The sequence below is a fragment of the Hypanus sabinus genome, chromosome 11, assembly GCF_030144855.1.
Source record: "Hypanus sabinus isolate sHypSab1 chromosome 11, sHypSab1.hap1, whole genome shotgun sequence".
In the NCBI taxonomy this organism is placed as follows: Eukaryota; Metazoa; Chordata; class Chondrichthyes; order Myliobatiformes; family Dasyatidae; genus Hypanus; species Hypanus sabinus.
Window position 1 is genome coordinate 56,228,605 of NC_082716.1, and position 14,731 is coordinate 56,243,335.

A 14,731-nucleotide genomic window follows, 5' to 3' on the forward strand; every position below is an offset into this window, starting at 1 on the left:
GTGAATCTTTTGGGGTCATCTACTTGATCTAGTACTCCCAGTGTGGTCTCTTGTATGTCGGTGAGATGAGACACAGATTGGGAGACAGCTTCACCTAGCACCTAAGCTCTGTTCACCACAAAAAGCAGGTTCTCCCAGTGGCCACCCATTTTAATTCCATTTCCCATTCCCATTCTGACATCTCAGTCCATGACCGCCTCTACTGTCATGATGAGACCACACTCAGGTTGATGGAGCAACACCTTGTATTCCGTCTGGGTGGCCTCCAACCTGATGGCACGAACATCAATTTCTTGAACTTCTAGTAATGCCCCCCCCCCCCCAACCCAGCTTCACCATTCCCACTATCAGATAGCCACCTTCTCCAACCTTGTATCTCTTTAGTATCTCTTTCACCATTCAACTTCCCAGCTCTTTACATCACCCCTCCCATTTTCACCTCTGACCTTGTGGTTCTTCCTTCCCTCCCCCCTTCTTTCTTACTGACTCCACATCTCTTTCTCCAGTCCTGATGAAGGGTCTCAGCACGAAATGTCAACTGTAGTCTTTTCCATAGATGCTGTCTGGCCTGCTCATTTCTTCCAGCATTTTGTGTTGCAGAGTTATGCCTGTCATTTTGTCGGATACTTAGGACAGTTTTCGTTTAAGTCCTATTCAGGAAACTGAGTAGAACAGGCATATGGAAATGCAGAGAAGAGTGTGGTGTTGCATTCTGGGAGGACAAACCAAGGCAGGACTTGTATGGTGAGTGGTAAGGTACTGAGAAAAGTGGTAGAACAGAGAAATCTGGGAATACAGACCCATAATTGCTTGAAAGTGGTGTTACAGATAGATAGCGTAGCGAGAGAATTTAAGGCATATTTGCTGAACTTGGGGTGTTGAAGTTAAATACATGTTGGTCAAGCCTAATTTGGAGCATTGTGTGCAGTTTTGGTCACCTACCTACAGGAAAGACCATACACATTGGAGCAGAATTAGCCCATCGAGTCTGTTCTGCCATTCAATCATGGCTGATCATTGTTTTCCCATCCTCAGACCGAATCCCTGGCTTTCTCCCTGTGACTTTTAATGCCATAATCCAGTCAAGAACCTGTCAAGCTCTGCCTTAAATACATCCAACTACCTGGCATCCTCCATTTCTTGTGGTAATAAATTCCACAAGTTCACCACCCTCTGGCTAAAGAAACTTCTCTGCATCTCTGATTTAAGTGGATTCCACTCTATCTTGAGGCTGTGCCCTCTTGTCCTAGACCCCGCCACCATGGCAAACATCCTTTTCACATCTACTCTGTCTAGGCCTTTCAACATTCGAAAGGTTTCAATGAGATCCCCCCATCATCCTTCTAAATTCCAGCAAGTACAGACCCAGAACTATCAAAGATTCCTCATATGATACCCTTTCATTGCCGAATCATCCTTGTGAACCTCCTTTGAGCCCTCTCCATTGCCAGTGCACCTTTTCTTAGATGAGGAGCCCAAAACTGTTCACATTAGACGAAGTGAGGCCTCACTAGTGTGTTAAACCCTCAGCACCACATCCCTACTCTTGGATTCTGGACCTCTTGAAATGGATGCTAACATTACATTTGCCTTCCTCACCACTGACTCCACCTTCAAGTTAACCTTTAAGGTGTTCTGCACAAGGACTCCCAAGTCCCTTTGCATCTCAGATTTTTGGACTTTTCTCCTTGTTAACAAAATAGTCTGCATACTTATTTCTCCTACCAAAATGCATGACCATGCATTTTCCAATGTTGTATTTCATTTGCCACTCTCTTGCTCATTCTCTAATCTAAGTCCTTCTGCAGCCTACCTGTTTTCTCAACACTACCTGCCCCTTCGCCAATCTTCGTATTATCTGCAGACTTGGCAACAAAGCCATCTATACGATCATCTAAATCATTGATTAAAAAGAACGGTCCTGACACCGACCCCTGCAGAACACCACTAGTCACTGGCGGTCAACCGGAAAAGGATCCTTTTATTCCCACTCGCCTGCTCCAACCAATCAGCCAATGCTCTAACCACGTCAGTAACTTTCCTGTAATACCATGGGCTCTTAACTTGGTAAGCAGCCTCATGTGGCATCTTGTCAAAGACCTTCTGAAAGTCCAAATATACAAAATCCACTGCATTCCCTTTATCCTATGTAATCTCTTCTAAGAATTCCAACAGGTTTGTCAAAATTTTTCCTTAAGGAAATCGTGCTGACTTTGTCCTGTCCTATCCTGTGTCACCAAGTACTCCATAACCTCATCCTTAACAATTGACTTCAACATCTGCCTAACCACTGAAGTCAGGCTAACTGGTCTGTAATTTCTTTCCTGCTGCTTTCCTCCTTTCTTAAAGTGGAATGACATTTACATTTTCCAGTCCTCTGGCACCATGCCAGAGTCCAGTAATTTTGAAAGATCATTACTAATGCCTTCACAATCTCTATCGCTACCTTTTTCAGAACCCTAAACTACAGTTCATCAGGTCCAGGTGACTTGTGTACCCTTGGGTCTTTCAGCTTTTTGAGCACCTTCTCCCTTGTAATAGTAACTGTACTCATTTCTCTTCCCTCACACCCTTCAACATCTGACACACTGCTGATGTCGTCCACAATGAAACCGACTGATACAACATACTTAGTTAGTTCACCTGCCATCTCCTTGTCCTCTGTTATTATTTCTCCTGCCTCATTTTTGAGTGGTCTTGTATCCAGTCTCCTCTAATTTTTTACATACTTGAAAAAGCTTTTACTATCCACTTTGATATTGTTTGCTAGCTTGCTTTCATAATTCATCTTTTTCATCCTAATGATTCTTTTATTTGTTCTTTGCAGGGTTTTATAAGCTTCCCAATCCAATGTCTTCCTACTGATTTTTGCTTTGTATGCTCTCTCTTTTGCTCCTACATTAGCTTTGACTTCCCTTGTCAGCCATGGTTGTACTGTTTTGCCATTCGAGTATTTGTTTGCTTTTGGAATGCATCTATCCTGCACCTTCCTCATTTTTCCCAGAAACTCACACCATTGCTGTGCTGCTGTCATCCCTGCCAGCATCTCCTTCCAGTTTACTATGGCCAACTCCTTGCTCATACCACTTTACAGTAATTTTCTTTACTTCACTGAAATACTGCTACATCAGATTTACTTTCTCCCTATTAAAGATGTCAATATGATGGACATGATTAAATTTTCTGAGAAAATTTACAAGGATGTTACCAGGACTTGGACCTCAGTTATTGGGAAAGGTTAGGACTTTAAACCCTGGAGCATAGGCGAATGAAGGGAGTTTTGGTAGAAAAACACAAAATTATGAAGGGTATAGATAGGGTAAATGCAAGCAGGCTTTTTTCCACTGAGGTTGGGTGCGACATGAACTAGAGGTCATGGGTTAATGGTGAAAGGTGGCATTTTTAAGGGGATCATGAAGGGGAACAACATCACTTAGGGTGGTGGGTGTGTGGAATGAACTGCCAGCAGAAGTAGTGAATGTGGGTTTGATTTCAACATCTAATGAAGTTTGGATGAGTACTTTTGCTGCCCATTTGCTGTCATTTTCATGTGGCCCATATCTGACTCCTTCCTTTTCTTGACCTCTGTTAGGAGACAGATTAGCAACCAATTACAAGTGCACTGAATCTTGTAGCTTTCTTAGCTGGACCTCCTACCCTATCTCCTGCAAGGACTTCATCTATTTTCCCAGTTTCTCCAATGCTTTAAAAAAGATTTTTTCCATGCTTCTACAGCTATCAATCCCCATTACCAACAAAATAGTCTCCTGTCCCACAATATTTAACACAGCACCAATTTTAAAGATGTGAATTTCTCTGAATTGTATTGATTCACCATCAATAGAAGTCTGAACCCCAAACTTCTAGAATTCTTCTCCCCTCGCTGCATTTCTTAAAACTTTTACTCGACCAAACTTTTAACCATCTGTACCATGTAGGATGGAGTCAAAATTTTGATGTTCTGGATTGTTTTAGGAAGTTGTTACTTTTAAGCTGTTTTATAATTACATGAACTTGTATGTTATTTGTGTCACTCTTTTCTGAATTATTCTCTACTTGTCTAATTGGTATTGTTGGAAAATGGAGTCCCTGGGTTTGCTTTTTTTTCCTACAAGTCCTCCACACAAACATTTTGAAGGCTGTGGCATTGCCATGGTTAGATAGGCCGTGACGTTGTTTTTTATTTCAAGGACACCCCTCCACAGAAAGCCCGAAGTGATTGCAATAAATTTTGAGTTTACTACATTATCCATGATTAAATTGTATTTTTGGGTTTTAAAATGTTAAAGCTATTCCTAGTATAACTAATTTAGTGTCAGTTTTGTGAAAGTATGGCAGTAAGTTCCTGATGTTAGTGTTATACTAAAACACTTTTACATAAACTTTTAACATTACTATTTGAAAGAGCAAGTTGACTTTGGTAATTGTTGTTTGCAATTGCAATTGAAGGAGCACGTAAACTGAATCTAACCGTATTCTTGCTCCTTTAAGAATATGTTAACAGAAAATAAATCAGAAATGGCTGGGCCTAAATTAAGCTATCAAACCTAGTAATACAACGGTTAGCTGCTTTGACTATTATGTCAATTCTGTATTCCCATATTCCCACCTATCCACATAATTTTCCGACACCACTGCCATCCAGCCCCACTTAACAGGTAACTAGCTACCTTTTACTTCAGAATGCTTCATCCACCCTTTGAGGAAGAGTGCTTTACTGAAAAGATCATGAATATTTGGAGCTATTTCCTCATATCTGCCTTTAAATTGAATCTTTGTTAAACAATTCCCCCCCCCCCCCCCCACTGCTGTTGCAGGTTTTGCCACCAGGAAACTTTTCTGTCAATATCCCGTGAGGACTTTTTATATCCATTACTATCTCAGTTTACTAAATTCCAATGGATACTCTCGCATATTAAGTAAATCCTCTCAGAAATGATTACAAATGTACCAAGATTGACCCTTAAATGAAGAGAGTGATGCTGCACACATTTCAGATGATAGGATAATAAAGGAGAGATCTCATCAATTCCCTGCAAAACTGAAGGTTAATCTCTCCTTTGCGATTCATTTCTGCTTAGAGTAAACAATATCATTTTTCTCTAAATTACTGACTGTTCTGGGATACTAGCACTTTGCAAATCACAAATTCGGACAGCTGCATTTCTCTGCAACTTACAACTCACAACTCTGTAGTCTTTCATTTGAATAACAGTTTGTTTCATGCTAAAGTAGACACTTCCATATTTTCCTGCATTTTACTCTTTCCCAGATTTTATCTTTATTTACTTAGAGATACAGTACAGTAAGTCCTTTCTGGCCCAGTTACACCCACATGACCAGTTCACCTACAAACCAGTACATCTTGGGAATGTGGAAGGAAACCAGAGCACCTGTGAAGAATGTACAACCAGCAGTAAGAATCATTGCCCACTCATTTGGCCCTTATGCCCCATATACCTTTCTACCCAAGTTCTATTTGCAGTTGCATTCTCTCATACATTTATGTATAAATTATGTATAAATGTATCACATTGTATAAATTAAGAAGTTGAATTTGCAGATTTAGTCCATATGATGCATCGCTTAGTACGTCTTAGAATCAGATGATGACCAATTTATGGCCATTCTTGGTACTGATTTAACTATTCAACTTTCTGTCTATTTCACTGTTGTCTCTAGATATTGGATGTTTTAGATTTTGACCCTGGGATATTGCAAATAAAATTGCTGTGTTGTGAGGCAGTATGGACCTTTTTAGGAATTTTATTTTACTTTTTGTGAATCATGAAGAGTTCTAGGAGAAGGAAAAGTAAAGAAACTTTCACTCAAGTAACTCCTCTGAATTGGAGGGAATGGAATTTGCTTTTTAAGTTTGTCTTTTGTTTCAAGGAAGTAAAGTTGATGATTCATAAAATGATTTAGCTTGGATAATATTTTAAATTGTATTTCTGCCCAAAAACTGTCTTAATACAAATGAGTTAATGTTTGGCAGATGCACACTAGGTCAATTGTATGAGGCCCCAGCTTATGGCTATTTTGGCACGATAGAGTAGTTGAATGTATTATATAGACATGATGTCTGCCCAGTTGGATTGTGAAAGGTATGACTGTGTACCTTTTTTAGAGGGAAAATGTACTGGGGAGACTAGTATAGAATAGAACTTCTGTTTAACACTCTCAAGGGGTGGTTTATTTGAGTGTGTTCCTAGCAGGTACTGTAACAAATTCTCAGTTAATAGTGTTGGGAATTTGGGGGACAGAAGGGGAGTAAGAGGAGTGAAGCCAAAGTTCTTGTGTCCAGGGATCAGGAATCAGGATTTTGTGTACTTTTATTTGTAGCATGACTAGCGAAGTTGTATTAAATTTTGAAGCGGGTTTAAGAGGTAACATTTGTTCCCTAATGTATATTTGGAATCTAAGGGATTTACATTAACTCACCCACAAAGTATCGATCAAAATGCCCAAAGGAGCAAGCTTCTTGCATTGACCTGGCAGTTGTAACTCGGCCAATTAGAATATAGTAATATATTGTTTTTAACGATTTATGTGCTGCAGCTTGTATTATTTTGAAAGGATGGCTGTTCAAGTATATAAGACAGTGGTATCCAGAAAAAGGTTAGCATGTGATATAAAGAGAACTTTAGAAAACATTTCCTTTTACAGAAGTCTGCTACATGAGAGGAAGAGACAGTTAATTTGGTCTTCAAAAATGAGGTTGTACATTTGGCTCTTTATCACCAGTAGGTTGAGTAATCACCTGGTTTACCCACTCGACCATAGTCTCTTCATTTTGTGGCCTCCTCCGTTGCTGTGTTCGTAAGTTAGTTTTGTCAGCTTATATTGTATGTAGTGTTAAATTTCATTGTATGTTTAATGAATTATATTGTAATATCCTAGCATTAATTGTTTATAATAGAAAAATGACAGCAAAACCAATCCATGCCATATAAAATGACTCCTTATTCTGTAGCATTTCTGTTTCCAGGAATGTATCCTGAACGCTAAGTGCACTGACCACTTATCTTGTATAATAGCTAGGTCATTCAGGGCTAGCTCAGAGCTAGTGCTACTAAGCCACCCTTGGTGGTTGCCATTGAAGTCTCCCACCCCTTGTGTGTACTTTCTATGCTTTTGTGGCTTCAGTGCTTCTGTTGCCCAATATGGAGGAACACTGATTCATCAGTAAAGGACAGGTATAAGGCATAAGGTTTCCTTGCCCATGTTTGACTTGATGCTTTGGAGTTGCTCTTGAATAGCTCTTGGTATCATCCCTCCTTCCTGTGTACCAATGCACTGATGCACTTTGTAGTCTGTCTGTCAGTTAAATTATTTTGTAGGATTACATTGTGGTTCATTAAGCGGTAATTGAGACATATTTCATCTGTAAGCTTCACTGTAAGAAATTGTTTTATTTCCCAGGCAGTCAGTTTTGAAGGATGGTCAAATGAAATGTTTGTGTTACAGTATCTGCTGTCCTGTGTAATGGGGTAAGTGTAATCATGCACATAAACTCCGCTAAAGGAGTTGGCAGGTTTATAATTGTATAACAATCAAGATTTCACTCCATTTCTTCTCCCACTGAGTGGTTTCCAGTTAATTCTGTTAGAGGGATAAATGCTTGTGAACCTCTGCATCACTCGCTGTGATACTCTATAGGGTATCAATAACAGCATTTATTTAATCAGAGGTATGAGGCTAATAAATAAAGAATTGGAATACTCCTGAAAATTATGCAGTATCCTGATTATTAAAAAATTACATATGCTAGCATTGGATGAGGGGGCAAACAAACTTTTATGCTATTTATAATCAGATTCAATACCAAAGCATATTGTTTAACCTAACATGTCAAGTCTTTCTGTTTGGGCAAGTTGTTGGAGAACAGTTGAGTTTAAAAATGGAGATCAGCACGATGTTACTAGTGTTTGGAAAACGTAGATATTAATATGGCACCTTTTGACATATTTGGTGAACTAAAATGAAAATAGGCTCATCTTGCATTCCAGGCTAACATTACACCTTGAAGCAGCCTGTTGTGATAACTGAAACATTAGTCCTGCTGTCATTCTGGTGAATCTGTGCTACAGTCACTCTCAAATTGTGCCCAACACTGAACACTAATTCAGACAGGAGTCTGATTAAGCACGTGTATAGCTGAAATGCATCCTCCTGTGTTGTATCCCAGATCACTTGAGTTAAAAGCCAATGTTGCATTAACTTATTTGAACCTATCCTCGTGCTTAAAATGTTGCACTCGTCTCTTCAAAATTAACTGGCTTCTTTGAGCTAATTTTTCTTTACTTTAAATAGCATTTTGTAAGTGTAATATTTTAAAAGTATTAACATTCAAAGTCTTAAATGCCTGGTTACATGTTTAAAAGCAGGGTGCTAAGGGATTTTTCTCCAGTTGTCAAGATGATTAGGGGTATTCTCTAAAATCTGTACTGGCGGCTCCCTTGTACCCTGTAAGTAAGATGAAGAGAAAGAACTGTATATAATGGTTTGGGTCTGCAAGAATTACTACTTCAAGGGCTCATCACAGCCGAGCTCCAGAAGTGAGTCACTTTACCTGAAAGGGCCATTTTTATCAAGTACAATCTGCGGTGAAATAGAGGACAGAGTTGGGGAGAATCCACTGGAGTCATAGCAGATGTGATAAAAGATGGTTATAGTTGATGTTAGAATCATAGAAATGTAGTGCACAGACAGATATTCCTTTGGCCCACTTCATCCATTGTTAACCAAAATGTCTAACTACACTATTCCTATTTGCTCACATTAAGACCTTGTCCTTCTCTTTCCTATCCAAGTACTTGCCCAGAACATGATTGTACGTGCTCCGACCACTCTTGTGAAAGCTTGTTCCAGATGACCACCAGCTTTTATGTGGAAAAGCTTGCCCCTCAGATTTTCTTTAAATTATTCTCCTCTCAACTTAAAATAGTGCCATCCAGTTCTAAAACCCCTGCCCCAGGAAAATCATTCTATCAATACGATCTGTGCTGCTTATTTTTATAAACCTCTAAAAGATCACCCCTCAGCTTCCTACATTCCAGTGAGAATGAACCCAGTCTATCCATTTTGTCTTGATAACCATAGCTCTCCATTCCAAATAACATTTTGATGAATTTCTTCTGCACACTATTGCTACTGCATCTTTGCTAAAAGTTGTGACCAGAACTGTACATAATACTCTAGCCAATAATTTGTACAACGTGTTGATTGAAGGAAATCCTTTCAGCTGAAGATATCACTGCAAGAATTCCTCTAAATCTTCTTCAAAACCTTGCTGGCTGATAAATTTGGAAAATTGTTGCTTGTAAAGAATTTAATTCCAATTGCAATTTCTCAGATGTTGTCTGTGCTAGTAAAAGAGAAGTCCTTAATGGTGAACGGCTTGCTAAAAGTTGGCAAATAATATTTTGCCACAAATATTAAAGGTTGACCATCTTCCTGGGAAAAAACAAAAGTAACTGACTACTTGCACCTCTTAGTTTTAACAAGTGTAACATTACTGCAGTTAAATTCTTGACCAAGTGCATAGGACAAAGCAAAATAATGCCTTTAGGACAAGATGTGCGTTTTCCGTTCAAACTCCATAATACCTTACAAGGATATGTGACTCCTTGAATTTATAATCTACTTTTTTAAGTATGGAGCAAATCTTTATTTTAAATATTGAGTATTTTAAAATATTAAATTTAAATTGTCATTTTGATTTTGTGTGCAGTTTGGATCATTGTGTTTTGTTGACTCTGTAGGTTTGTCCTCATGTACTCTACAGTTCTGTGTACACAGTATAATTCTGCTCTTACCACCACAATTGTTGGCTGTGTTAAGGTAAGATGAGACAAAATATGTTAAGATTTCTTTAATATTTGGCATGCCCTTTCATTTGTCTTTCAAAGGCTATATTTTGCATTCATAGTGATTTCAGTTTTCTTTTGTTTTTCTGTGACATCAACTTGTCAGTTATTCTGTAATACTTGATTTACATTTGCTTGGCGATAGTATTGTTAAAAGGTGCAGAGGCATATTTAATCCTTTCTGACATGTGTGAGCATTCATTAATGGAAAGCCAGGCATATGCTTTCACAATACTCCAATGCAATATCCAAGTCTTGAAACGGAGGCTTATTAATGGCATATTTTTCTTTATTTTTAGCTAGTTCTGTTCAACATGCTTGAATGCTTTGTAGTGCTGAAGGCCTTCTCTTTTAGTAGTTCCTTTGGTTAGGATGGGAGAAATAAAACTGCAGTATATGGCAAGCAGTCTACCCTAGTTCTGCCCTCAAATACCAGCTATAATTTGAAGTCAGGGCTGATTCAGGTTAATTACAGATGAATCGCATCCCATCCTTGTTATGCTGAGAATCCCTGAATAATTTTTGAAGATTCCCTTTTGGCATTTATGTTCTGGTGAATTCTCTTTCATATTTTAGCATAACTACACCTAGATCAATTGTATTGCTGTTTACCACTAACGGGATCCACGGGTTATGTAATGTTCCATTTCCTAAGAGAGTCAGTAATTTGAATTTTCCATAGGTTGGAAATTACCATTTTGGGGAAATTGTTTATCTGAAGTCTTTAGCCTGATAGCCATGTGTACTGATTTGCAAAGATGATTTGTAATTATCCGATGTGGACGATTACAGTTCTTACCAGCAAGTCAACTATGACTTGTGTTTGTCTGAAAGCAGCCCAGGTAGAATGACAGAGTGATCTGCCAGTCATCAAGTGAACTAATTGCAGTTCAACAAAAGGGGTTGTGTGTTAACAAGAAGTGACTTGCAGTTCATAATGTTTACTAGAAGGGAACACTTTTTTCTGTATAGATTATCTCTGCATTGTTTACTGGTGAAACATTCCAAGTACCTTACCTACAAATAGAGTCTGGAAGAATGTGTGTTTTTTAAATAAAATAAATCAGCTTTTGTAGGTTAGGTCTTCCATAATCCAGGGACCTTCTACGTGCTACAGTCTATTCCAGAACTAACGATGCATATTTTAATATGGGAGCATTTCCCTTTGGCCCCAATTTCACTCTGTTGGCTAAGTTGCCTACCTATCAGCATTTGACCTTGTATCCATCTAAACCTTAACATTAACTGTCTAAATTTTTTTTAAGCATTGTAATTGTACCTGGCTCTATGGGTTCCTCTGGCAGCTCATTCCATATACCCACCATCAACTGTTTGGGAAAAGTTACCCCATGGGTCCCTTGTTAAATCTTTCTCCGCTCACTTTAAACCTATGTCTTCTAGTGTTAGACTCCCCTATCTTGGTAAGAATGCTGTGCCCATTCATCTTATTTATGTCCTCATAATTTTATATGTATCCTATAAGGTTAACTCTCAGTCTCCTACACTCCAGGTGAAAGAAGTCTATCCTTGTAGCTCAAGCCCTCTGGTCCCAGTAATATTCTCGTGACTGTTTTCTGCAACCTTTCCAGATTAATATCATTCTTTCAGCTGAGCAACCACAAATGCACAATATTTCATGTGATCTTGACAATAATTTGTACAAGACATCACAATCCCTGTTCTCAATGTCCTGACTGAAACCAAGTTTGCCAGACTTTCAACATGTACAAACAAGCTGGAGGAATTTGGCAGGTCAGGCAGCGTCCATGGAAATGAGCAATCAGCATTTTGGGCCAAGACCCTTTGTCAGGACTGAAGAAGGAGGGGTCAGTGGCCCTATAAAGAAGGTGGGGGAGGGTGAGAGAAAGGCTGGTAGGTGCCAGGTGAAAAACCAATCAGAGGAAAGATCAAGGGGTGAGGGAGGGGATAGGTAGGAAAGGTGAAGAAGGAATGTAAGGGGAAAGCACTATGGGTAGTAGAAGAAGACAGAATCACGAGAGAGGTGATAGGCAGCTAGAAGAGGAGGCAGAGTGAAAGTGGGATGGGGGAGGGGAGAGGGAGGGAATTACCGGAAGTTGGAGAATTTGATGTTTGTACCAAGGGGCTGGAGACTACCCAGATGGTCTATGAGGAGTTGCTCCTCCAACCTGAGTTTGGCCTCATATGGCAGTAGAGGAGGCCGCATATGGACATATCTGAATGGGAATGTGAAGCAGAGTTGAAATGGGTGGCAGCCGAGAGATCTTGTCTGTTGTGGAGGACGGAGTGGATGTGATCGACGAAGTGGTCCCCCAGTCTGCATCAGGTCTTGCCGATGTAGAGGAAGCCAACACCAGGAGCACCAGATGCAATAGATGACCCCAACAGACTCACGAGTGAAGTGTTGCCTCACCTGGAAGGACTGTTTGGGGCCCTGAATGGTGGTAAGAGAGGAGGAGTAGGGACAGGTGTAGCACTTGCGCTTGCAGGGATAAGTACCAGGTAGGAGATCTGTGGGGAGGGATGTGTGGACCAGGCAGTTGCGGAGGGAACGATCCCTGCGGAAAGCAGAGAGGGAAAGATGTGCTTAGTGGTGGGGTCCTGTTGAAGGTGGCGGAAGTTGCGGAGGATAATATGCTGGATCCGGAGGCTGGTGGGGTGGTAGGTGAGGACAAGGGGAATACAGTCCCTGTTGGGTGACAGGAGGATGGGGTGAGGGCCGAAGTGCAGGAAATGGAGGAGATGTGGGTGAGGGCATCTTTGATGACGGCAGAAGGGAAACCGTGATCCTTAAAGAAAGAAGACATTTGGGATGTCCTGGAATGGAAAGCCTCATCCTGAGAGCTGATGCGGCGGAGACAGAGGAATTGGAATAGGGAGTAGCATTTTTACATTTGGCAGGGTGGGAAGAGGTACATTTGACAGGGTGGGAAGATACCTCTTCTGATACCACCTGGTACTTATCCCTGCAAGCATATGTGCTACACCTGTCCCTACACCTCCTCTCTTACCACCGTTCAGGGCCCCAAACAGTCCTTCCAGGTGAGGCAACACTTCACTTGTGAGTCTGTTGGGGTAATCTATTGCATCCTATGCTCCCGGTGCAGCCTCCTCTACATCGGCAAGACCTGATGCAGATTGGGAGACCGCTTTGTCGAGCACCTCCGCTCTGTCTGCCACAACAGACAGGATCTCCCGGTTGCCACCCACTTCAACTCTGCTTCACATTCCCATTCGGATATGTCCATACACGGCCTCCTCTACTGCCATGATGAGGCCAAATTCAGGTTGGAGGAGCAACACCCCATATACCGTCTGGGTAGTCTCCAGCCCCTTGGCATGAACATTGAATTCTCCAACTTCTGGTAATTCCCTCCCTCTCCCTTTTCTCCATCCCACTTTCACTCTGCCTTCTCTTCTAGCTGCCTATCACCTCTTTCATGATTCTGTCTTCTTCATAGTGCTTTCCCCTTACATTCCTCCTTCACCTTTCCTGCCTATCCCCTCCCTGCTTCCCCTCCCCCACCCCTTGATCTTTCCTCTGATTGGTTTTTCATCTGGCACCTACCAGCCTTCTCACCCTCCCCCCACCTTCTTTATAGGGCCCCTGCCCCCTCCTCCTTCGGTCCTGACGAAGGGTCTCGGTCCGAAACATTGACTGTTCATTTCCATGGATGCTGCCCGACCTGCTGAGTTCCTCCAGCTTGTTTGTACATGTTGATTTGTGCAGTGTACTTTGTGCCAGACTTCCACCTTTTCGGAGAACAATATACTGTCTCCTAATTTTCTCTGTTCTACAACTCTCTCTCCAGTGCTCCATTATTTACTCTGCATGTCCTGCATTGGTTTATCTTGCCAAAATGAAATACCTTGCACTTGGCTGAGTTAAATGTTATCTGCCGTTATTTGGCCTACTTCTCCAATTCATCAAAATCCTGTTGTAATCTTAGTTAACCTTCACTGTCCACCACACCACCATTTGGTGTCACTCACAAACTTATTAGCCTTGTCAATAGCTTTGTTAAGCAACAGTGGATCCAACACCAGTCCCTTTGTATCTATTTGATCCAAATTTCCAGTCTAGCCTGCCATGTGGACCTTATTAAGGACTTGTTAAAATCCATTGTGCAATAATGAATTCCCATTTGTCACCTCTTCAAAAGAGAAACTCGTTCAAATTTGAGACATGGTTTCTGTTCCACACAACCATGCCTGTTAGTATTTATCTTTACAAATACTGATAGATCATGTCTTTTAAAATCTCCTCCAGTAACTTTCCCACCACTGACTTTTAGGTTCACCAGTCTTCAGTTCCCTTGCTTGTTCTTCCAACCCTTCGTAAATAAAGCAAAAGCATTAGCCTCTCTTCAGTCTTCTGGTACCATTTCTGGGTCTTTGGCTTAAGGAGCTTGCCCCTAAGCTGCTGAACTATGAAACAAAATGGCATTACTTGTGCACACAAGATGTGTTCTTTTATAGGAAATTGCCTAATCCTGCTGAACTAATTACCATGCATTAAAGCCCAAAAGCAGGCTACAAAAGTCATTGAATACTTTGAATGTTTCCTGCTAAATAAAAATGCACAACAGGGGACAGATATGGAAGTTTTTCTGGTGTGAATATAGCCAGTTAGAAACTGTTCTATCCAGTATAACAAACTTAACGTTTTAATTTTGCCAGCAAAACTGCAAATTGTGCCCTTTTCCCTTCTGGCAGTCCTCTCCCTATACTTGACAACAGATCAATGATGAACGTTACTCTGCAGTCAGAATTTAATCTTTCAATAACTGACAAGTCTGAAAGTTTTTTTCCCCCATATTGAAAGCCTTAAATAAAAATCATACCCTCATCTTTCTGAGCCTTGCACGATGTATACTGCTATG

At 40.6% G+C, this 14,731-nt stretch overlaps 1 protein-coding gene across 1 annotated transcript in view; it reads left to right on the forward strand.

Annotated features, from left to right (window-relative positions):
• Positions 1 to 14,731, forward strand: part of slc35d1a (solute carrier family 35 member D1a) — a 51,001-nt gene that overhangs the window by 30,937 nt on the left and 5,333 nt on the right. The window contains exons 9-10 of the mRNA XM_059984371.1: positions 7,423 to 7,490; positions 9,765 to 9,843. Of these exons, the coding sequence (XP_059840354.1) occupies positions 7,423 to 7,490; positions 9,765 to 9,843 (147 nt within the window). The remainder of the gene's footprint in view (positions 1 to 7,422; positions 7,491 to 9,764; positions 9,844 to 14,731) is intronic.